Consider the following 25,546-nt stretch of genomic DNA (forward strand, 5'->3'; position numbering starts at 1 on the left):
AGGGTGTCAGGTTGTACCTTGACTCTGTCAGTTTGACAGTGTTTTCTTTTACCTTTTTTTTTTCCCTTTTTCTTTAATTTCCATTAAATTGTTATTCTGACTTGGTGCCTCCCACTGGTTTGTTTTCAAACTAGTACAGATATACTATTTGCAGTTCTAAAAGGGCATTAGAGGAAAAGCAAATGGAAGGTTCTTACAGAGATTAGGAACTCTTTCATAAAATGACACGCTTTTTCTGCATGTTTGCTAAAAATATAGTTAGTTGATGGTAAAAGTAAAAAAGTTCTGCCAGAGGAGAGAAGTCACTAACAGACTTCTTCAGTATCTAATCTGTTTCACAGAATCACAGAATGGGTATGGTTGGAAGGGAGCACAGTGAGTCATCTGGTCCAACCTCCCTGCTCAGGCACGGTCATCCCAGAGCACATTGTGCAGGATTGTGTCCAGATGGCTCTTGAATATCTCCAGTGAAGAAGACTGCACAAGCTCTCTGGGCAATCTGTTCCAGTGCACAGTCACTGCACAGTAAGAAGTTCTTCCTCATGTTCAGGTGCAACTTCCTGTGCATTAGTTCCTGCCCATTGCCTCTTGTCCTATTGATTGGCACCACCAAGAGCCTGGCTTCATCTTCTGACACCCTCCCTTCAGGTACTGATAGAAATTGATGAGAGCCGCCCTCCAACATCTCTTCTCAAGATTGAACAGGCTCTGTTCCCTCAGCCTGTCTCCAAGGAAAATGCTCCAGTCCCTTAATCATCTTTTTTGCCCTTCGCTGGACCAGCTCCAAGAGCTCCATGTCTCTTTTTCATTGAAGACCCCAGAACTGGACACAGAACTCCAGATGTGCCTCACTAGGGCTGAGCAGAGGGGCAGGATCACCTCTGCTGACCTGGTGGCAGTGCTCTTCCTAATGCACCCCAGGATTCCTTTGACCTTCTTGGCCACATGGGCACATTGCTGGGCTCGTGGGCAGTTTTTTTTGACCAGGACCCCCAGGTCCTTCTCTGCAGAGCTGCTTCCCAGGATGTCAGCCCCTAGCCTCTGCTGGTCCATGGGGTTATTCTTCCCCAGGTGCAGGACCCTGCGCTTGCCTTTGTTGAATTTCAAACAGTTCTTTGCCCATCTCTCCAACCTCTCAAGGTCCTTCTGAAGGGCTCATAGCCCTCTGGGGAGTTGGCCACTCCTCCAAGCTTTGTGTCATCTGTAAACTTGCTGAGGAGGCATCTGCCCCTTCATCCAAGTCACTGATGAATAAGTTAAATAATACTGGGCCCAGTATGGAACTTTGGAGGACACCATTAATGAAAAACCTTCAAGTAGACCCAGTTTCACTGATTATGACCCTCTGGGATCTGCCATTCAACCAGTTCTCAATCCACCTCATTGCCCATTTATCCAGTCAACACTTCCTGATTTTGTCTATCAGGATTTTGTGAGAGACAGTGTCAAAAGCCTTGCGGAAGACAAGGTAGACAGTATCCACTGCCCTCCTCTCATTGATCCAGGTAGTGTTTTCAGAAGGCAATCTGCTTGGTCAAGCCCTTAGTGAATCCACACTGAATACTTTTAATCTAACACTTCTTGTCATCTATATGAATAGAGATGGCCTCCAGAATGAGGTGCTCCATCACCTTTCTAGGGATTGAAGTGAGGCTGATTGGCCAATAGTACCCTGTGTCCTCCCTTTTTGAAGACCAGGGTGAAATTTGCTTTTTTCTAGTCCCCAGACACCTCTCCTCATCACCATGACCTTGCAAAGATGACTGTGAGTGACCTTGCTATGGTGTCAAGAAGCTGTCTCAGCACTTGTGGACACATCCTGTCAAGTTTGCTAAGCTGTTGTCTAACCCAACCTTCCTTCACCAAGAAAAAGTTTTCCTTCCAAGAATCCTTTACCCTGGTCTGTGTCAGAGAACCCTGAGGGCTGGTCATGTCAGTGAAGATTTATTCCAAGAAGGTATTTGATAACTCTGCTTTCTCTGTGCCCTCTGTTACCAGGGTCCCCCCTCCATTTACTAATGGGCCCACATTATCCTTTTGTTTTTCTTCTGTTATTGATGTATTTTAAGAAGCCCTTCTTGTTGTCCTGGACATCCTTGGTCATATTTCCTTCCAGATGGGCCTTGGCCTTCCTAGTCTCATTTCTACTTATACTCACAATACCTCTATATTCATTCCAAGTGGCTTCTTCCATCCCTGCTTTTGTCTCCTGTGTACTTCCTGCTTATGCATGAGTAATGACAGGAGTTCCTTATTTATCCACATACATCTCTTGTCCCCTCTGTCCAATTTCTTACTGGTTAGGATGCATCGTTCTTGTGCAGGGCTGGAAGTGATCCTTGGATATCAACCAACTCTCTTGGACCCCATTTCCCTATGGGGTCTTTTTCCATGGGATTCTTCCAAGAGCATCCCCAAAAAGACTGAAGTCATCTCTTCTGAAATCAATGGCTGTAATTTTACTTGCTGCCCTGCCTCCTCCTCATCCAATATTGAACTTCACAATCTCATGGTCACTACAGCAAGGTTGCCCCCAACCTTCATATCTCCCAAAAGGCCTTCCCAGTTCATTAGTATGAGGTCAAGCAGTACACCATTCCTTGTGGGGTCCTGCAGTATCCGTGTCAGAAAGCTGCCATCAATGCTTTCCAGGATTCTCCTGGACTGTTTGTGCTTTGCCATGCCACTTGTCCAGCAGATGTCAGGGTAGTTAAAGTTATTGTTTGATAATATATTAGTAGATGGAAAACAAAGCAAGCACTGAAATGACAGAGCTTGCTGATGATAGCTTACACAAAACAGTAATGAGGATAATTAGCTGTGAAGAAATAAAGGAAGGTCCTGAAAAGCCAAGTAAGCAGTAAAATGGAAGATTAAATACATTGTATTTTCTAGGAAAAAAACTGAAAAGGCATTCAATGAAGCTAGTAGAACTGCAGTGAACAAAAGGAAATACTTCTTCACTGTAATGTCCTTGCCATAAAATATTTAGAATACTGAAGGTGTATGTGGGCATGAGAGGAAAAACAGATGAAATCAAGGATGAAAAAATCTCTCAAGTTTTACCTACTCTAAATACAGTGGATTCAGGAAGTCTCTATGCCACAAACCGTTAGGGAGTAAGAAAACATTTTGTAGAAGTGTCACCATATAATTGCTTGCTCTCTTTTCCTTATGTTGCACCCAGTTAAATGAATGTTTATTATGCTCTGTATAACTGTCCTCATATTCTTATAATCTAGGGATTACAAACAAGAAATTTTATGTTGAATGCATTGTTTGAAAATTAGATTAAAATATTATTAACATATTTGGATAATGCTGACTGAGTAGGGTCAGAAAAACTCAGTAGTGTGTTGTGGCCAACAAAGGAGAAAGAACACAAGAGTAAAATACAAAACCAATTACCATCTTGGCATTAAGTCAACAAGGGAAAGTGCCCCAAGTTTCTGAAATGGATGCACTTTTGCTCAATACGTTCAAGAGATATCTGAAATAGAAATGATCTTGAATTATAAAACTTGGAATAACTTTCAGCAGACACGGAATCAGTACAGAGAAATCTGTCCTGTATTAGTAAACTGTTGGTTAGCAGCGTTGCACAAAAAGTAGTCTTTAATTTCTTTAAAATACAAAGCAGTATTTGCATGTAAGCATTTGAACTAATCATGAAACTTACATGGATTAAAATAATTTGCACAGATTTACACCATTAGTGTGAATATCTGCATGTCATTCTTTCTGCAAAATGAAGTTAGGATACACAAGGAATAGAATTGGGGGTAGAATCCAATTAAATAAGTAATTTATATGATCCTGTCTAGTTAATGCACTGCAAAACACACAAAGAGAACAAGAACATGATGAGAAACATAGAGAAGAGTGGATAGAAAGACAACAGAAATCATTAGAACAGTGAAAATACCACAAGAGAATATATACTGAAATTTATAAAATTGAACAGCTCAGAAAGGAGAAATGTGTAATAGATTTAATTCCTGATTTTGATGTGCAGAAAGCAGAAAAGCTTCACTTCCCCCAGTCTCACAAAAGGGGGATTACATAGTATTTAACTAAAGAAACACATCAACTGTCTTGTGAAATCTGAAACTACACAATGAAACACTGATGTTTTGTTGGGTTTTTTAAATTAGCCAATAATAAGAACAGAAAGAATTAAAGCTGTATTTTTCTTGGTAGAATGAACATGAAGGCATATGTTTCATATATAAGCTACTTTCACAGTTTGTCAAAATGAGACCTTCCTGAAGTCTGTGTTATGGTCAACCTATCTTATTTCACACATTTGAAATTCATGTTTCTAGACACAGTTAGGGGACTAAAAATGGATTAAACTATCTGCCTAATTCAGATAATTCAGTATTATGTCCAATAGAAAAGCAATGGCTGTTGGGCAGTTAGTCATAGAAAAAATATCTCTGCACCATCTGCACCAAAAAACCTCAGATGTGTCTGAAACTCAGTGCTTACTGCTACGAAAATAGGATGAAATGTGGATCATGAACTCCAGAACACTACCCCAGGCTGCACTAGTATCCCAAGTACTCAGGAACACAAGCCATAGTGCTTGAAGCAAGATGAATGTTATGCTTTAAGTAAAAAGAAATCTTCTGAAATACTGGGTGTCAGAGTGTAAATCCCATATCCTAAAATTAGATCATCAATGTGGAAAATTGAATAAGCAAGTCTACTTTGCTTCAAATTCACTTTTTACCTACACTGCTATCTATCTTGGCATCTTAAATAATCCTCTTCTACAACCTATCATTGCACTTCAGTCAATGTAACCTTCAACTTTATTTTCATATGCAATTAGATTGGAGTATATCTGATGTATTAATAAACAGATTTTGTCCTAATAGGAGGCAGGAATATTAGGAAAACCTACTGATTTAAGAGGTTTCAAAGAATAGAGAAAAATAAAGCAGCTACACCAAAAGAGAACAATATCTCTCAGATTTGGCCAGAGCACAGAAACTGAGGGTGTGATATCAGGACCTAGCAGAACTAGACTGCCCTGAGGTTAGTTTTATCTGTTCCAGAAGACTCAAATCTGACCTAAACACAAGTTCAGCTTTCCCACATGATGCTGATATTGTTTTGTACTATGTTTACATTACTGATTTCATTCCCTACAGAAATTTTTCCTATTAATCTACACCATGACTATTTACATTATTCGTTAATCCCAGAAATTTTGTCATACAGTTTATGGTGAAAAAGTGTATAAGGAAAATCTTGGACTTAATCTTTCATACATGTCCAAAGTTAAAAAAGGAGATGTGTATATGAAAGCTATTGCACTTAAAATTCTCATATATAATTTTCCAAGAACTATCATATTCCATCACTAGATTATAAATTTTTTGTGAATCAAAATAAATCCACAATTCTGCAAAATCTTATCTCAGATAAGAAGGCTCTCCCATGATTTTTTTTTGAAGGCTCTGCCATGATTTTGTTTGTCTCATATATTGTGCAGCTGTTTTTTACTCAAATATAGATGAAGACCATTCAGTTCCAGTGTTTGAATATGTCAGAGATTGTTTCTCTACTACTGTTTAGCTAAATACTTCTTTGCTCTTCACCATGGCTTTGAGAATAGAAGTGATACTGTGACAATATGGCACCATTTCCTGAAATACTGAATGATCCTAAGTATTCATGCAACATGTCAACAGTTAAAACTATTCATTTGTGGTTTCTTTTCATAGTACTGATATGGAAAGTCTGCAAATAACCCATTATTTATTTGTTTTACTCGGTATTTACACAAGCATCAAAGTCTAATTTCATATCTAAAGAAAAGATTACGGTTTTCAAGTAATCCCTAAAATTATGATGTGAAAATAATTAACTTAAAATTTCAGATTTCTAAATATTCCACGTTTTTACTCAATAATGCTACACATACATTTGAAGCATGAAAAAAACCCAAACCAGTTTATACTACACTGGATAACAAATAAAATATTATCTCTAGTGAGGCAGTGCTTTTATTTCTGTCCTGCCTAATCCTGATATTCATTATTCTACCTTTTTAAGTAGTTTTATTTTATGGGATACTGGAAAAGTGATTTCAAAACAACAATGAAAATTTATTTACTTTAGCATAGTTTCACAAATATTTAAATCTATTTTTAATATTTAAATATTTATAATGTTATCTAGCTATTAAAACCCTAAAATAACTCCATACGCAACACCTTAATGTAGAAGTAGACAAAGATTTTTATTATTTCACAAAAAATTCCTAGATTCTCTCAAACAGTAGTTACATAAAAGAGGATCAACTGTTAGTTCCTGTAATAACATAAATTTTAAAGCATTACTCAGCTAAACCCTGATAAATACAGATGTATTTAATATAATTTGTCTATTTCTATCACTAAAAATGATGTGGCATATTCAGTTTTGTTCCAGTCAGAAAGGAGGTGACCTTCTATCTTGCACTGTAAGCAAGTATACCATTTTGGGGGACAATGAGTAAAAGGCACTGGGTGATGACATCCCATAATCTTTTGTTCCTCCTGTCATATTCCATGTAGGACTTGGAACAATCTTAAAAATGCCTGCCAGAATCAGACCCAAATGTCACTTAGATTGAAGAACATCTTTATGAATTTTGATGGGATGAGGCATATATCTCCACTACCTCTAGTAAGTTGAGTCTGAGAAGCACAGAAACAGATATTTAGGCATCAAAGCCTTTTAGTAGTAAAGTATTTTAGCTTTTAGTAAGTACTGTTTATCAAGTACAATATCAAGTAATTAACTCCAACATAAGCAGATCTGTAAAGTGAAACAATAAAAGATACAGTACCCATACTATCTGTTGGGGTCCCTCCCCCCTGCCATGTGGTCCTGGGAGAGGGGCCCTGGGCGGGAGACACGGGGTTTCCCTGCCCCTGGTCAGCCTCGTTCCCCATTGGTTGTTTTGTGTTTCCCTGCGCGGGCAAGGACCCTCGGGTCCCGTGATTGCCTCAGTTTTTCGGCAGAGCCCCGGCCATGCGGCTGGAGAAATAAACATCTCTCTGAAACAGCTATCAAGAATCGGTCCATGTATGTTTCTTTCCCACGGGCCTCCTTGTTTGATACATCGTGTTACAGAACCCCACTGTAACAACTATCTATATACATTTCACTGTGTTTCGTGGTTTTACTTTGGAAAAGCTTTACAAGTTCCTGAGAAATTCCCATTAGCAGCAGGAGCACAGAAGGAATGCTATTCCTAATGCTATTCAATAGCATCTTATGAATTACCTCAAAAGAGTGTAATTTGTGCCTTTCAAGATTGCTCCATGATGAAAACTAAAACAAGGGCAGTGGGAATGATCAGAAGAAGATTCAAAAATCAAATTGCTAGATCTAATTTAAAATGCTAATGTAATTGTACCTTTTATGTAAGCAGAAACTTAAAAGACCTAAACATATAGTAAATATATGTATAAATAGAGTATCAGCCTTAGCTAGGTGGCTAAGTGCATAGCGGAACTTGTGAGGTGGAAGGGGTCAAGGTAAAGGAATACATTTGGTCTAGTCAAGAGATGAACAAGAAAGTTAGGCATACATTCTAAAGAATTCATGAAATAGCTTAAACTGAAATGTCCGTTGACCCTGACTTCTAGAAATCATCATTCTCTTAAGTATTTCCAAAAATCCTCTGAAAAGGGAAAATTCTTTGCAATGTTTTGATTCTAGTAAATAATTCAGTGTTATGTCATAGCCCTGAATGCACTGTTCTAATGCAAATACTCAGTGTACCTCATTGGACTTTCTCTCAACTTCCAGTTCATAAATTCTAAAACTTAAATTGCAGAACAGCTGCTAATCCAAAATACTACCCATTTACACATTTGTTTTCAGTGCCTACCATCATTACTAGAAAGGACTTGAATACAAAGTTTTAAAAACAACAACAGAAATAGCAACCCCTTCAAACCTGACTTGCCCTTGCTACCCTTTCCATTTTATTTTATGAGCATTGCCCAATTTCTGATAAGCCTAATGAACACATCCTCTCAAGGATCAAATGAAGGCAATTTAGATAAAAAAATAATCCCATACTCTGGATTGGGGGTGAGGTGGCGGGGGGGGGGAGGGGCAACCCACAAAATAAACTCAAACCAAAACAAAAAGGAAAAAAAAAGGCAATCCCCTCCTATGACAGCTGGTGAGGGGTCAGTAGCTCTGACCGAGGAAGCTGTGACCGGTCCGGAGAGATGGTCCCAAAAGAGATCCTCTTCCCAAAGCCCGGTGTCTTCCCTCAGCTGCTAGCTAGGAGGGCCCATGCAGAAGCTGTCAGCTCTTTAGTGATTGTCAGCTCGTGATTTCAGCTCAGCTCTGCAGGGCAGCCTCCAGGCCAGACCAGGGAGAGAGAGATGAGAGGCTTGTGTAGCTGTTCTGCACAAGGTAGCTTTATTATCCGTACTCCGGCGAAGGGGAGCCAGGGACAAACATCTCTCTGCCCTCGCAGGGACAGGGGGCTGGCTCTTATAGGGATACAGGGGTGGGTGTCAGAGGGTAAAGGCCAATGGGCTACAAAGGATCTGCATAGGGTCTCCCAGAGGATTCTGGGTTTGTCTTCATCTCACCGTAACTGAAAAGTGGCTGCCTTTCCAGGGGAGTTCTGCTGGGAGATTGAGCAATCTCCTTATCTCAGCAGACGTCCCTCCAGGGCAGTGGATGGGCATACCCTACACCCTCCCACCACCACCACCACAGAACACCTATCTGTTGAGTGCTTGCTGCATTCAAGTGCTATTTAGTGAACTAATGTGAAGTACCATTGTAGGGCAAGAGAGAAATAGATTCAATATCTAGGCATGCAATCACAAAGTTGATTATATGAAGATGCCGTTGTGAATGTTCACCCTGTCTGTACCCTTCTACCTATTCATATTCAGTTAATTTTATTCTTGCAGAATACAGCTTCTAAGAATAAATGTAACTCATGAATAAAATAAGGCATACCATATAAGAATAGATAATAACCCTCTGCTTTCTGCAAACTAAAATTGTTGCAAGTAAAATTAATTTTATCAGGAGAGAATCGTGTAAATAAAAGAATAGACAACTTGAGCTCTGCAAATTAGAGTTCAGATCTAAAACTCATCCTTTTCCACTCAAATATGGTTCTAGTTTTGCCGTATTGGCAAATTCTTAAACCTGTTTTCACTAATCATTCTCTTGCCCCTTTCAACAGCCTGAATGTGGAAATCCTAGGTCTTAATGATTAGCATTCAACAAAGTACTAAGATCTTCCTATCTTAGTCCACTACATCTGAATATCAAGAGCGCACAAGTGCACTCATACCTTACCACCATGGAGCTTTACTTTACACTACAGGAAAAAAACCAACAAGTCACATTGTGCACGTTTATTCCTGGTATGCTTCTTCACTCCATCTGCTGATCCTCAGCAACATCAGCTCTGTTTCTAATACACACAGTCACTGGTATAACTTCTGTTTCTCCTCTCTCATTTCCTGATGAATAGTCCTATTTCTATTATCTGCTTCTGGTGCTAGACAGAAACTATGCAATTAATAAAATTCTCGTAAGAAAGACATGGCTCTATTGTAAATGTAATATAAAAAATAACAAATATGACTAATTCTGTAACAATATGAAATGCATATATATGTATATATATGTTGTACTTTAGCTTTTGTTGATTTTGCTGTTGTTCATGGTCTATAAAAACTGTACGTTCTTCCAGAAGTATCAAATAGCAACAGATGGTTTATATAGTGCATTATACACTTTAAAACCATAAAGAACAACATTATTAGGTTTTTCTTTGTCTAGGCTCAAAACTTAGCACTCATTCAAATTCTTCGCTTGCGGTGTTTTTTTAATGTTTTAATAGGCAATAATTTTCAAAAGAATGTAGGAAGTATTAATTTATTTTACTCATTTATCTTTAAATAGTCACAGAATTATTTCATTTTTAATAGTTGTCAGTACTAAATAACAAAAAATAAGAGTAAAGTTATATGCCAAAACCCAGCCTCTGTAACAACACATCAAACAAAATGTGTGCAGTTTCACGTGACATAAGACCTTTAAGCAAACATTTTTTAAATTTTTTTTTTTCAATTCAGCTTACATTTTCCTCTTTTTAAAACTGACAGGACTGGAAATAGAATGCATCCACTAATATGAAAGAAAAACATTTCATAATATCGGCCTAATTTTTGGTACACCATTACATTTGCTTCCAGTGATGTATCATTACCTTTGTAGTTAACCTTGAAACCAATTGAGCCCACACTTTCATCTGTTTGAAGGTGCAACCACATCTGATTGCTCATGCTCACAATTAAGTCTGGTACGAAGCTCCCGGTTAACCTATAGATAGAAAAAAATTCTGTAAGGCTATTAAGCATTAAGTAAGTAGATTTCTTTCTTCTTGTAAGAAATCTAAATAACTATTAAGCATTTTTCTAATGTTTGCTTTTAAATTCATTGCATTCAGCTCACACTAAATTGGTTATTTACTGGCTGGCTAGCCAAGACAACTCTCACGTTTCATGACTGGAAATTTGATAGTAGCCTATAAACATATGCAACTGCTGCTTATGTTGTATTGAAGTAGTTCATCTCACTTTCAGTTGCTGCTCCAGAAAGACATGAAACCTCCCTAATCCTTAACCTTATCCGTCAATCCTGTGTCAATTACTCAGGCACATGAAGGCATATCAATGGCACTAGAAGACCATATGAGGCATTATAGTGATTCTTTGATTTTTCTGGTATGCAACTACCCACTTTGGAATACATGCCTTGCATATTTAAAAGAAAGCTGCTATTTTTAGGCAGCATTATTATGAAAGTCCGTGTGTTCCCTGCACTCTCTCACTTCCCCTCATCACCTCTTTTACAACAAAGGACGAACAGCCTGACAAAACTCAGATGTTGTCTATTCCTTCATTAAGAAAACTAACAAATGTCAAACCTTAAAGCCTTCAACTGTTACAGGATGCTGATTAACTAGAAAAAACTAAACTTGATTTTCCTTTTTAATTTTTTTTTTAATTTTAATATTGTTTGCAAAAATCTGTCAATCAGTGCAATCCTAAATGTTGACTCTATTTGCTGAATGAACCGTGTGATAGCAAAAAGGAATGTTGTGAAAGCTGCAGTTTTATGTTATATTGCATTTTTTTCCCAAAATTTTGTCTCAAATTTGGTTATAGCTTATTATCTTAAACAAAATGCTGAAAAGTTTCCAGATATTTTTCACTCTTGTAAAGTGGATCACAAGCCCAATGCTTTATAACAGTGAAAACTGTTCATTTTTTGAAGTTCTAACCATTCTTTAAAGCTAGCTGAAACTTAAAATGGACTATTTAAAATGTATTTTACAGTTAATTTTAGTTCTTCCCTCTGGTCTTTTTTAGCTTCCTTCTGCATTAAATAGTCTGCTGTGGGAAAAATTCATGTCTGTTTCCCACATCTGTGTTCACAGATGGAGCTACTAGAAAGACTCTTGCCAGAACTGAACAAGTAAATGCCTGGCCAAAATAACAGATTAACTGCTCATTCCTGCACTAAGGGAAAGTGTCTTCAGTGAGTTCAGTCTTTGCCAAATTAGTAGATTAACAGGATGTTCCTGAGAAACAACACTGATGTAACGGCTAACAAAGTTTTGTAATTGTCACTGTTGACTGACAGTACATATTTTGGATATTAAGGGAATTGAGAATATTAATATCTCTGTTGTGTCAGACAGAATAATTCCTATGATAAAAATCCATCAAAACATTCAGCATTTCCATTTTCTGAAATTAATTATAAATACATTTTTTAAATCCATAGTTTTAACAAGAAATGCTTTCCAATTAAATAGTACAGGAGGAAAAAAAATACCATTTTAAAATACATTAAAAAAGAAAAATAGAAAGAATAAATCAACAGAACACAAAAATCACTTGTTACTCTATTTTTTAAGTCCTTAGGGATCCCTGTAAAACATGTGGGAAGGGGCCACAGAGCAATATGATCCAGAAAAAACAGTATTATATGAAAGAAGCTACTTAAGATAATAATGAAACTCTGCAGTTGAGAATTATTCTTTCTGTCCTTCTGGGGGTTTATGTGGCTTCCTCTACCCGGACTCATTACCTAGATTCCTCTCCTGGAAATACATGTTCCCTTTTAAGAACTGAATAGTGAACACTGACAGCAGTAGAAATGGAAATACGCGGTTATGATGTCTCCCTTTTTATTAAACAGCTTAACAGTTACAACACTCAGCAGGGTTTTCCACCTCTTTCTCTATGACTCCAGAACTACTCCTCCCACATACTTGTGACATATATTCTCCCCCTGAGAGAGTACTCTGAAGACTGGATTTGAGGTTATTCAGAAGATTGTAACACTCTCCATTTGCTGAAGATGGCCTGTAATATGAGATTGGACATATGCACAGCCAACACAGCAAGCATACTAAAAGATTGAGTTTCATGTCTTGTACACTGGATTTTCCATGTTACAGGAACCAGTGTCTAGATAGATATTGTATTAAAAGTCACCTGCAGCAAATGTCAGACCAAACTGCTGAAACCAAACTTCCAAATATCCTGATAAAGTGCTGTGACTGATGCATGAAGGGAGAACTCACCATTTCTTCTCCTTCTTCCCCTCTATCCCTTGGTAATAACACTTAATTCTGTTCCACCTTGAATCTTAGTTCCATAGGAAAGCACTAAGAATGCCTTCATATTAGTCATCTGGTCAAACAGACTAAAAAAAATATAGCAATCAGGTTTAAGTTCACTTGGGTGCCAGGCTCACCAGGCGGGAGCAGACTGTCGCATTGCTGGGTGCATGGATATACAGGCTCAGAATTATAGGCACCCAGGGAAACTTAATGGCAAGTACTGAAAAGGCATTGGAGTTTAGCTACTTCTGTGATTAACATCAGCAGAATAGGAATAATCAGGACTGCAATTATCAATTTAGGAAGCATAATTCTATTGAAATGCCACTTAACTTCAGTTTTTGCTTCTGCACCTTCCTATCAAACAGCGCCCAGTAAAACCATCAGATTAAACACTTGGGTATGTTTCCTGATTAACTCCGATAAGTTGGAAGACAAATGTTTTCACATTATTAACATGTAAACCAGACATATTTAAACCAATGCTCTTCAGCAATTTTCTGGGGGGAAGATAATTATTTTAAAATTTAAAATCCAAAAATTAAGTTATACAACAGCTGATTTGCTTGCTATGCATCATATCTCAGACAAAGTCTGCATGATTCACAGGAGAGAAAAGTTTTACATGGTTTTTACAGTACTCAATTATCTTCCATCTTCTATGTCATTTTTTTATGCATTTTAATCCTAATAACTTCACCATTGATACTTCTGATCACAGAATAATCATTCTACTGTTAAAAAAACATAATATACTTGTGGCTTAGTATATAATGTTACTTAATATTAAACCCCCATAACCTCATGGGGAATCTTTTTGCTTTTCCAGGATCTTCATAGTAATAATTCTTTAAAATTAATTACCTGGTTATTTACAGAACAGATTCTCTTATCGTATGTTAACACTTGACAATTCTAATTAACTTTTTTAATTTAAAAAAAATTACTCAGGATTCTTTTATGTTTGTGACACTTTTAATAGGGTAATTCCATCATTTCTCCCCAACCTAAGGTACATCATCAGAAATCATTTTATAAAATGCGAACATCTTCAATGAAATACAATCTGGACAGACTGTTCTACCACATGACTCAAAATTTAAAATATTATTGCACTTTGCCTTAATGCATTACTGTAATTCAGTAACAATACTTTAGTTAAACTTTAATAAGAACTTATGAATTTGCACTTAATAAAGTTTCTTTCCACAAGAGAGTATATTCCACATAGTTTAGGAATCTAAGAATAGCTGAAACTGAACTCCAGCATTATCAGCAATATTTTTTGAATGATTGGTACTGCTTAAAAAGTAGAATTTACAGTATTTCCACACTTCTCAAATTGATTAGTAGTAGCAATTAACTCATCTGCAATCCACTAAGAGACTGAATTGTCATAAAGCAATTGCACCATAACTACCTGGCCAAATGGTGGTCTTTTCATTGATAATAATCCTAGAATCAGACATTTAGGTTGGAAAAGACCTTTAAGATCATCAAGTACAACAGTTAAACCAACACTGCCAAGTCCACCACTAAACCATGTCCTTAAACACCACATCTACACATCTGAACACCTCCAGGGATGGTGACTCCAACACTACCCTGGGCAGCCTCTTCCAATGGCTGACATTGGAACAGTGTCCAATCCTTCTGACACTGGTCAGAAAAAAAAGCCAAAGAGAGTGTCTGCCCCCTGATAAGCGAGAGGGAAGAGCTGGTGACAACAGAGATGGAGAAGGCTGAGGTACTTCAGTGAGTTCTTTGCCTCAGTCTTCACTGGCTGTCAGGCTTCCCATTTCTTTCAAGTCCTTGATCCTCTGCATGGGAGCTGGGGGAGAGAGGTCACTCGCACTGTAAGCAAAAAGCAGGTTCAAGACCACTTGATGAAACTGGAAAGTCACAAGTCTAAGGGGCCTGATGACATGCATCCCAGGATCATAAGGAAACTAGCTGATGTTGCCAGGCCACTCTCCATTATTCAAAAAGTCATGGCCGTCACGTGGTTACTGGAAGGAGGGAAACCACTCCTGAGAGAAAGGAAGATCCAGGGAACTACAGACCCGTGAGCTTCAGCTCTGTGTTTGCCCTCCAGCAGATCGACACTCCTGTCCAACTTGGTGTCATCTGCAAACTGACTGAGGGTGCACTCAAACCCCTTGTCCAGACCATCGATAAAGATGTCAAACAAAATAGAATAAAATAAAACGGATAGAATTATTACAAAAACAACTAAAAATAGAAGGTCAGATAATCTATCCTCTGGATGATAAATATAAAGGGCATTTCATTAGAAAAATCTGTAAATCTTAGAAAAAATGTATGTTCTGTTCGAAGTTTTGCAATTACTCATATTAATGAGGTGAAATTAGGACAGAAAAAGAGTCAGACCTTGGGTTTAGTGTACTCAAACTAATTCTTGATATCATTCTTATGGTGAATAATGGAAAACTGAAATATATAAAATTGTTTTAATAGATTTCCAATAAATATACTGCAGGGAATATCATTCTAAGGAATCCTAATTTTGTTATTCTTTTGTTATGTAAATATATTTTGTACTAAACTTGTATCACATTCTTATCTGTGTTTCAATTACTAAATCATTTGAACTAATGATAACATCAGGTACTTGCAGAAAGGCCAGTTTATTTAAAATTAACAGCTAAATATTATTTGGCCTTTAAAAAACGTTTTCTAAATAGTAGACAATCCCTTACATGCAAAGCACGGTTTTTAAGCATTAGATAACTTTTTTTTTTTTAAATAAAATTGACTCAGATTTGAAAAAAATAAATCCAATGAACTTTAAGAGACATTCATTTCTCCTACATGATATTGACTTATTTAGACTAGAACTAGAGTTACATAAAATGATGAATTATAAGTAAGGCCTAATTACAGTGTTCTGCATATTTACAAGTGACTGTGGAATGAACAGAATCGCTGACTTATAACACTGTCTTGAAAATTTTACAAACTAAGTAATACAATTCTGAGTTTGTCTTCTTGAGACAGTTGTTAGTATTATTGCCACAAGCTAAGTGTTTGAGAAATATGGATTTTGAAGTTAATCAATGATGGTTAAGAATATTACATATCTATATATCTGGGTTCACACATTCTAGAAAAATGTCTGTGAATGAGAAAAATCTCATTCAATACTCAATGCTGGTTTGCAACATGTGGTTTAGGTAACACCCTATTCAGCCTTTCTTTGTAGTAATTTTCTTCACTATGTTAACTTTCTCTTCTGAGTTATCCATAATAGTCAATAAGCAAATTAAAGTCAAGATGTTATAGTACATCTTTTGTCATGATAACCTTGCTAGGAGACCATAAAAGTTTGTGCACAAGTTGCCCATGTATCTATTTTCCATTATGTTCTTACACACTTTTAATTTGAGAACACACAAAGGGAGCACAATAGTCCCTAAAATTTACATGTGTGTCTGTACCATGTCTTTCAAATTTCTGATTCTAGCTCATCTTTTTCTTTTGTGATGTCCACTTCATCTCTTTCTGACTTCAGAACAGTAAACACATAACAGTGTACTTAAACTGTCACCTTTAGTAAATTTAGAAGCTCAGCGAGATTAGTTTTTGCTCAGATTTATCTGATTCTAATAATTATTTAGTCTCAGCAAAACACATGAATGACATTCTCCAATGTATACAAACTGTAAATGCAAAAGACTTACACTTGAAGCACAGTTTTAGGATCACCCACTTCTCCTCCATCACCAATTGTCAGTGTGTCATAGCCAATCTCCAGATCAAATTCTTCAAAATTTATCTGAATAACCTACATATATAAATAAAATAAGTAAATAAAGTAAGTAAATATATTTTATAAATAAATAAATGTACTGGAGAGATGAGTCTGTAAATTAAGCTTTTCAGCAATGCAAATAAAACCAATCTTCCAATTAATAATTGCATGTAAGTTTAGTGTATTTCACAATAAATTAGTGTAATTAACCCCAAAGGTTTGGATCATGAAATACGAATTATAATAACTTTTAGGTATCATCACTCTGCTGACCTCCTCGAAGTGCCACAATTTCACTTATTTATGTAGTTGTTACATGTTTATTACAGTTCTGGGTAATTGCATTACATTTTGATTACTATATACTCAAAGGGCAGGATAACTAACTGGATTTTTTGCAATACCACTGTCTTCAAATACCAACTAAATAATTGTACCTCACTGAGTAAATTCAGTGAAGGTGAAGAATATGATTTACTCCTGACATCTATAATCTGGCTTAAGGAGGACAAAGATGCATCAAAGGCAAAAGTAATTTTATTTCACGAAGTTGAGTAAAATACAACTATCAGAAGAATAGCCATTCTTAATATCCTGTAAATTAAATTGCTTTATGCATATTTCTGCTGAAGGATAAAAATTTCAGCTATATTTTAATAAAAGAATGCATTTTTTGATTTAGAACAAAAAGAGGAGGGAAGGGAAGGGAAGGGAAGGGAAGGGAAGGGAAGGGAAGGGAAAGCACATTGTTTCCATCCATGAATTAATCATGGTAACTCTGTCTTTAGTTCCTCAAAATTTCATATAGATAAAAATGACAGAATACTTATACATAGTAATTTTAATACTGTAATAAATTGTCTTCTATTACAGTTATAATTGAGAGCTGAGAGCATTTGTGTTTAAAGATGTGGATGCCATTATGATGGATTATTATCATGTCCTTGAAAGCTCATATTACTTTGTTACACTGGGGTTCTGGGAATTGAAGAAGGATATGTTTCTATGAGCAAAAGCCAGTACAGGCAAGTCGGAAAACTGACGTATGTTCCAAGGATTGCAATTTGTTCCAAAAGAAGGAGAAACACTTTCCTTTACAGGTGTAAATGATGGTATAAGTACACTGAGGAACAGCCAGTGTGGCACATTCACATATACAAATGAATGTGTGTACATGTATATATGTGTGTCATACCCCAGGGACTGTAGTCAAGTACAGAGAGTTAAGAGAGGGCAGATGGAAAGGACATGGAAAATTGTGTAGGCAAGCAGCTGATTTGCTCTAATTGAGTAAAGAGGAGAAAACCACACATAAATCTTCTTAATGTTCTTAGTTTAAAAGAATATTCTGTACATTTTGTGCTGTTCTAGCCACAAAATTTGTAAGACTAGACATAAGAATTTAAACTGAAATCCATAACTAAATTTAAGGGTGACACATATTCAGTACTTGAAAAACCAACCAACAAAAAACAAAAACAAAAAACCCCCAAACCAACCAAACAAAAAAGCCATCATTTTTGGTCCACTTTTAAATTCTGTGCAATTAGATGTGCAGTTACATCAGAACAGAACAGACTCCACAATAAAACATGGGCAAATAATGTAAGTTGAATTCAACTTGAAAGTATATTTCACTTATTAACAGTGAAATATATTTTGAAATAACATTGTAGCAAAACCATCAATACTATACTCATAATAAGAAGAAAACCGAGATAGCGAAAGAATTGTATAACTAATTCATGATCAGAAATCTTAAGTCCTGTTTTCCATTAAACACACGAAGAAATCTAATCTCATTATCAGATTTTTTTTTGGTAAGTGCAACAGTGATATTTTTTAAAATTAATATCCTAGATATTTTATATTAGTTGAGTGCCACTAAATTGATACAAGCCATCTTTCTTTTTGCAAATCAAGTATTTGTCTATATAAGTTGTGTTAGAAAGGTAAAACAAGTTTTCTTTAGCACACTCAACATTATCCCATGCGATGTGTATTTCATCAGAGAAGACCGAGGTTAAGGAAAATATAAGTTTTAAGATATGTTTTTTTAAATCAGGAATGACAAAAAATGGTTTTCTTTATTTCACTGCAGAAATGTAAGATTTTTGTCATTCTTTTTTAACAATGCTCACAAATAAAAAGTAAGAGAACTTCCTGAAAAACATCTGTCTCATTAAGGAATACTGTGGAACAAGAAAAAATAAGCAAATTTAATTTTCTTGTTCAAATAATAGGCTTCAGCGTCAATCTTTCCACTAGTCTCTAGGGAATCCCCAAATTATTGATGATTCTGTTGTAATCTGGCTGCTCTGATAAAATCTCTCACTTTTCTACACTCTGAAATTCTTTTCTGAGATAAAATGAGCTTTTTTTTTTTACTTTTAATCAAAAGAGATGTACATCAAAAAAAAAAAAGTTTCTAACTTGTTTCTTCTCCATTAGTAGTTTTCAGAAAAGGATGTTTAATTACAAGATTTTTGTCTCTCTCTCTTTGTAAGTCACCTAAAACTGTGATAATGAGATAGGTAAGACACTGAAAATGGTAGTTCTATAAAGCCACATGAGCATAGATTAGTCTACATTTGTCTTGTATCAGATTCTGGGAAACAGTCACAGTTTTAAGACAATAAGAAGCAGTGATGTCATTAATAACTTCAAAAATTTTAGACTATATAAAAAAATAAAATATAGCAACTGGCTATAAGAAATTTGAAATATTTACATTTGATAATCTTATTCTTGTGGGTGTATTACCAGGATTTCTTCTTAGAAGTTTTTGATTCAACAGAAAATTAGAAAATGCTTCATCTTTGCGCAAAATTGACACTAGTAAATCAAAATCAGAAACAGCAATCACCAAATAGAAGCATATTTTCTGTATAGTAAAAGGTAAAATATTATTCCTTGAGGCAGGAAATCATTTTGCTTACCATGCATACCCCTGCTGGAAGAGGGTTAAAACCAGTTGCTAATGGCTACTCGACTCTATAGTATCAAAGAAGTATTTCATAACTCCAGGTCATTAAAAGGTAAACAAGCTGTATGTAACAGTTAATACACAACCCATTTCAAATTTAGGCTTAACATAACCTAACATGATTTACAGCACTAACTTTGGAAGTGGTAAATTAAACTTGCCATTTATTTAACAAATATGCTTGTCAGCTGATATTGAAGACATTTAATTTTAAGGGAATTTTCAAAAATAGAGCAAAGTAACATAGAAACAGCAGAGCTATCAATATCCAACATGCAAGAGACAAGAAACTAATTTACTAAATATGTAGTGTACAAGGATTTATATGTTTCTACTGTAAAAATAAACCTTGTATACTTTATGGAAATTCATCTTTGACATGCAAAGTACACACACAATTTACAATACAAAACGTACTTGAAGTCCTTCTAAATATGCCAACAAGCAAGAAAATAAGTAGTCTTAGGGCTATGTTTTCAGAGTCCTTGTTTTACAACATCAGCTTCAGTTTGATCACACTCAAAGTCAGTCAGACTTGCAGTGCTTATTAAATTTTAGAATACTGAAAATGTGTTTTGCTGATATCAGCATTTAAAGTTGATGATGCTGGAACCTTTTAAAATAAAAACTGAAATTTAGGTGAGTAAATAACTTAAAACTTTTTAATAAACTTTCCAAAAATTCTGCTTTTACCAGTTATCTAACAGTGTCTTTCTTCATTTTTCTGAAAAATCTATAAATGGAAAACCAAAGTTGGATGGCATCCGTGAATCAGTTTAACATTAGAGTAAAACCTGAGGGTAATTCTATTTTTTAGTTTGTTGTTCATAAGAATAAACACTTCAGAGAAAGCTGTGATGATTTATTACTATATACTACATATTTTTAAATCAGACTAGCATTACTAAAGTGTGCTATTGATCTGGTTAGTAAATGCATAGTAATCAGAATCACAGGGGCAAGTAGTTTTCTTGATCTATATATTCCAGTAAAGTCTTTTTTTCCAGTTTCCCAGAGCAAGATTAAAGCATTAATAAAAATGAAATAAGATCCATGGGTTTTATTGATGCATATAAAGAGTGATCATGCTATAATATATTTATGTATTTATTGCATTTATCCACTGACCCACAATCTCATTCAAAGCTGAATAGAAAAAATGAGGGATCAGAAAACATTTTCAAATGACAAGGGAACATCAGGGAACAACACTACGAACAAAAATATTTCACCAGTGATGTGTCTGAGCTACATGATTCTGGATAAAAGGATTATACTATAAAAAGTGGGTTCTGGAAGGCACAAGAAGCAAATTTCAAAGATTCCATCTCAGGCACTTTGCCACCATTCTTGATCTATTATTTTACACATAATGAGTTGACTAATGATACCAGATATGTATCTCTATGACTTCAGAATTGAGAAGAATATCTTAAAATTAGTCAATATAATAATTACAATAATTTTCTTTTTTAGAAAAAGATATTCAGTAGTCCATAAAAGTTTTGTGCCTTTATAGTAGCATTTGTGATAAATCCAGCAGGTATTTATACATCAGCTACAATTGTTCTGATACAAGCTAATAATATCTTGAATTTTGTTTCAGAGGATATTATTAACTATGTCCCTATGCACTACTGCGATGAAAAAGGAATCTTTTATTTTCTCTTCCTCCATATACACACTATATAAGAAACCAAAGTATTTGCAATAAAATATGCTGACCTGTGCACTCTTTATTCTCTACAAAAAAATACAAAAGTAGATAAACAGAAGGCAACAGTCTCTCTACCTCTGGGTCTGCTCTTGCTATTTATAAACCCAAAAGCAATTAACTTTTAATGTCTGACTTAAATTGAAGTTATAAAACCAGAAGAAAATAGTAATAAAAGGCAGTAACACTAATAATAATTATCCAGTCTTTACAGAAAAAAAAAAAAGTCCTATTTAAAAAATAACTTTCTGAAAATTATAATTATGTACTTTGGTCTCCAATTACTTTGTAAGAACTTTTTCAAAGGAATCATTGGGGCAGAGATCTAATTTCTAACAAATTTCAGTAGGTGTACCTTCTTTCTGTGCCTTGGAATATATCCTTTAGAACCCCCTCTTTGGGCAAAACTCCAGCTCAGAAGTAAAATGGAAAAAGATTTTATTGAATAGTTAATGACTACCTTGAGAACTTCCTACAGCTTTCCAGAGAGAACGTGCTCAAAAGGATGTGTTCCAGACAACAGGTTTTCCAGACAGTTGCTCAACATGTGTATCTAGTTCCTGATAAAATTAGCTCCCTCAAGATTTTTCAAAGAAAGTAGTGTTCCAGGCAAAGTACTCAACTTTTAAAAATTTCAAAACATACAAAGCAGAATGGTGTGCAACAGAGGCAAGTATATGTTCTTCAGAACTGCTGAAGGGAAAGTGTAAAGATACCAAGTTGCATGTACTTCTATATGTGCATCCGTTATCCTGAATTTTCCAATGCAAATGTAACTCTAACAAAATTTTCAGATGTATAGTAACATTTTCACTCCATAAAATGGGACATTCTACCTGTAAAATAATGATGAAGTTTCTAAAGGTGTTATGAATCTTTTCTCCTTACAAGAGTAGTTAAGTATAAGCTAAGATACAGCTTAAATGAGCTATATATTATATAATATTAAGAAATGAATATGAATTAAAACATCCTTCCATGAATTTAACATCTAAGAACTGTTGTGTAGCATAAGAATAGTTTAATTGGTTCTTTTGTAGTTACATATTATATGAACAAAACATAATCCAAACTGAAACAGCCTAAATCATAAGCACCTCTGTCCCTTCAAATTTAATTAAATCTTTGAGTGTCAGACTGCACGAAAAAGGTTGGAAGGGGGGGGGGAAGAAGAAAGGTGGGGGGGGAGAAAGACAGAAGAAAACCTGGAGGTTCACAGAACATTAGAGAAAAAAAAGCTGCCAGATAAATGCTCATTATTATTACACGTGATATATGCTCACCAGTTGAAAAGGATAGCCACTTTATTGTTGACTTCCTTTCTTCGAAATTCATCATATTTAAGTGTAGACATCTACAGTGAAAACAGCTGTATTTGATGTAGGCTTCTTCAAAAACAGTGAAAAAACCTGTCAAGAGTGTAATCTATTTCATCAAAAGGTAGATAATTCACACTAGATCAAACAGGTAAGAAGTACCTATTTGTTATTTGTCTTGTCTATAAAGTGAGATTAGGCATTTATATATGGATATCTATGCTGAGGGCAACTGAAATGTACTTAAGTCACATAAATTTATTATATTATTATATTATATCATTTTGAATCCTTTAATTTGGAGCAGTTATAGTTAAAAACAAATGGATAGTCCTCCCTTGTCCTGAGAACAAATGCATGTTAAATTAACAGCAGACATTTTTTTATTTTTCTGTTATAGTTTTCTGTTTGTATATAAGTATGACTTATATTTTGTTGACTTGAATTCACTATAGGAGTTTCTGAGATTAATTATTCAGAGCAATACAGGATTCTACAATAATTTCAATATTTCCCCAAAGGGAAATGAATGAGTGCAAATAAATCATTAACCAAACACATTGTCTTTTACTGAAGTTTCTGTTTATCATGTTCCCAACAATAAAAATTGTTAGATAACTTTTATCTTGGGAGACAGAATATTAACCTCTAGGCAATTATTTCAGATTGGATTTTCCATTTTTTTCTCACATTAAATATCTTAATATTTGCAAATGCTGTCACATTCTACTTATAAAAATTACTAGCAGTTGTACTTAAAATTAAGTTACTTTCACTTATTTTTATTAAGCTACTAGAAAAAAAGATAAAACTTTTGATCTAGACATTGAAGGAAACAACTGGTTAGTAACTAAATTTAAGATGGTATACGAATAGCATTTGTACCTAGAAGATAGCAAGAGAAGAAATGTTAGAACTTGAAAATTCTTGGCACCTTTCTAGTTCCAGGACACTGGTTATTGGTCTACCATTTCTGCAGACATTATCTGGCAAAATCTCATGGTATGAATGATCCAAACATACTAGCAACAGCAAGAAATCCACCTCACTGAAAAAGATTCACAAGATGCCTATTTTCTCCATTTTTCACTGTTTACTCTAGCAAGAAAAAAGCTACCCAAAGACTGCTAATGATCTCTGGTTGCCTTTGTCACTGGTAGAAGTGAAACTAGGCAAGGAGAAGAAAACACATCCTGTTTGCATCTGAGTGTCCTCATATGCCCTCAGGATGGTTATTTGCTTTTTTGCTGAGAATATTTGACTACTTCCCAGAAAGTAAATGATGTGCATTTATATCTGATGGTACAAGCTAATGAAATACTGCTGTCTGATTGATCGGCTTTACCTCCATAATCTTCCATAGAATTGCAGGTTCCTTCATCAAAATAATTGTGTTATCATACATCTGATTACAGAAGAATAGTTTCAGCAGGAAAATATATTGAATCAATCATTTATTGTAAGACTTAGTTATCATTTTATTTAAATTATTTATACTAGGTATAATATTATTTAATATTACTGCTACCATGGTGCAGCTAATCCTGGAAAAAATTCCTGGAAAATTAAGGACAAGAAAATCATCAGGAGTAGTCAGCATGGCTTTACCAAGGGGAAGTCATGCTTGACAAACTTTGATAGACTTCTATGATTAAATGACTCGCCTGGTAGACCAGAGAAAAGCAGTGGATATTGTCTCCCTGGGCCTCATGTAGGCCTTTGGCATCGTCAAGATATTAACAGACAAGCCGTTGATGGGTGGCTGAGCAGACAGTGAGGTGGACTGAAAACTGGATGAAAGTCTGGGCAGAGAGGATGGTTATCAGTGGCACAAAGTCTAGTCAGATGCCAGTAACTAGTGGTGTATCTCAGGGGTCAACAATGGGACAAGTCTTCTTTAATATCTTTATTGGTTATCTGGATGACAGGGCAGAGCATACTCTCAGCAAGTTTGCCACAAGAGCAAGAAGAGAGTAGTGGTTAATATGCCAGAGGGTCATGCTGCCATGAAGAGGGACATCAATGGTCTGGAGAAATGGACCATTAAGAACCTCACAAAGTTCAACAAAGGGAAGCGCAAAGTCAAGTCTCTGGGCAGGAACTACCCCACATACCAATACCTATTGCGGGTCATCCAGCTGGAAAGCTGCTTTGCAGAATTGTATGTGGGGGTTCTTGTGGACACCAGGTTGAACATCAGCCAGCAATGTGCCCTTGTTGCAAAGAAGGCAAATACTATTCTCAGCTGCATTGCCATCAATATATTTTGCTACTTTCAAAGGAATATTTTAGGAAAACTCTAAAATGTTTTTGTGCAGGAAAAAGATCAACTAATCTGCAAACCACAATGAAAAGATCATGCTCATCCTTCCCTCACAAAACTAAGCTCAGTGTCAGAGTTTACAAAGAGAAAAAAAGTACTATTCTCAAATAGCAAGATGATTGCAATCATATGAAAGGACTTTCCCCTGCTCCAGTTCTTCCTTTCAGTAGTTACCCAGAAAGGATATCCTTGCATCCAACATAGAAATCAGCCCTTTTTAATCCCACAGAGAGTAAGCCATCTGTTCCAAAAGAAAGCAGAGGTCACTAAGTGATGTCAGCCTCGCCTGATGGGCAGCCACACATCCTGAAAGGGACAGAAACACAGGAATCACACTGCGCCTCAGGTCTCAGTGCAAACCTTCAGTTTGTACTCTGAACGTGTCTTGGGTTTACATGGTAAAGTTTTGGGAGCAGAGGCACTGCAGGGTGAGAGGAAGGGGCTGATTTAGATTTTAACTATTCTTATTTTAACTATTCTAATTTATTTGGCAGTAAATTTAATTAATTTCTCCAAGTTGAGTCTGCTTTGCATACTAAAATAACTAGTGAGTGATCTCTCTGTCCATATCTTCACCTGTGAGCTTCTCCTTCATATTTTCTGCACCTGTCCTGTTGAGGAGGGAGCATTATAGAACAGCCTAGTGGGCTGTAGAGGGATTCCTTGTGGAACGGGGGCATATGATACCCCAGGACAGTCTGGCCAACCCAGGGTTGCTGAGGAAGAACCCCTGAACTGGCCTCAGGC

General features: G+C 35.8%; 1 protein-coding gene across 3 annotated transcripts in view; it reads right to left on the reverse strand.

The window, feature by feature from the left end:
• Positions 1-25,546, reverse strand: part of CSMD3 (CUB and Sushi multiple domains 3) — a 613,513-nt gene that overhangs the window by 298,916 nt on the left and 289,051 nt on the right. For all 3 annotated transcript variants that reach the window (XM_010404839.4, XM_010404843.4, XM_010404841.4), the window contains 2 exons: positions 16,390-16,493; positions 10,262-10,374 (listed from right to left, as the gene is read on the reverse strand). In XM_010404839.4, coding sequence (XP_010403141.2) covers positions 10,262-10,374; positions 16,390-16,493 — 217 coding nt within the window. The remainder of the gene's footprint in view (positions 1-10,261; positions 10,375-16,389; positions 16,494-25,546) is intronic.

This window comes from Corvus cornix, chromosome 2 (assembly GCF_000738735.6).
Source record: "Corvus cornix cornix isolate S_Up_H32 chromosome 2, ASM73873v5, whole genome shotgun sequence".
In the NCBI taxonomy this organism is placed as follows: Eukaryota; Metazoa; Chordata; class Aves; order Passeriformes; family Corvidae; genus Corvus; species Corvus cornix.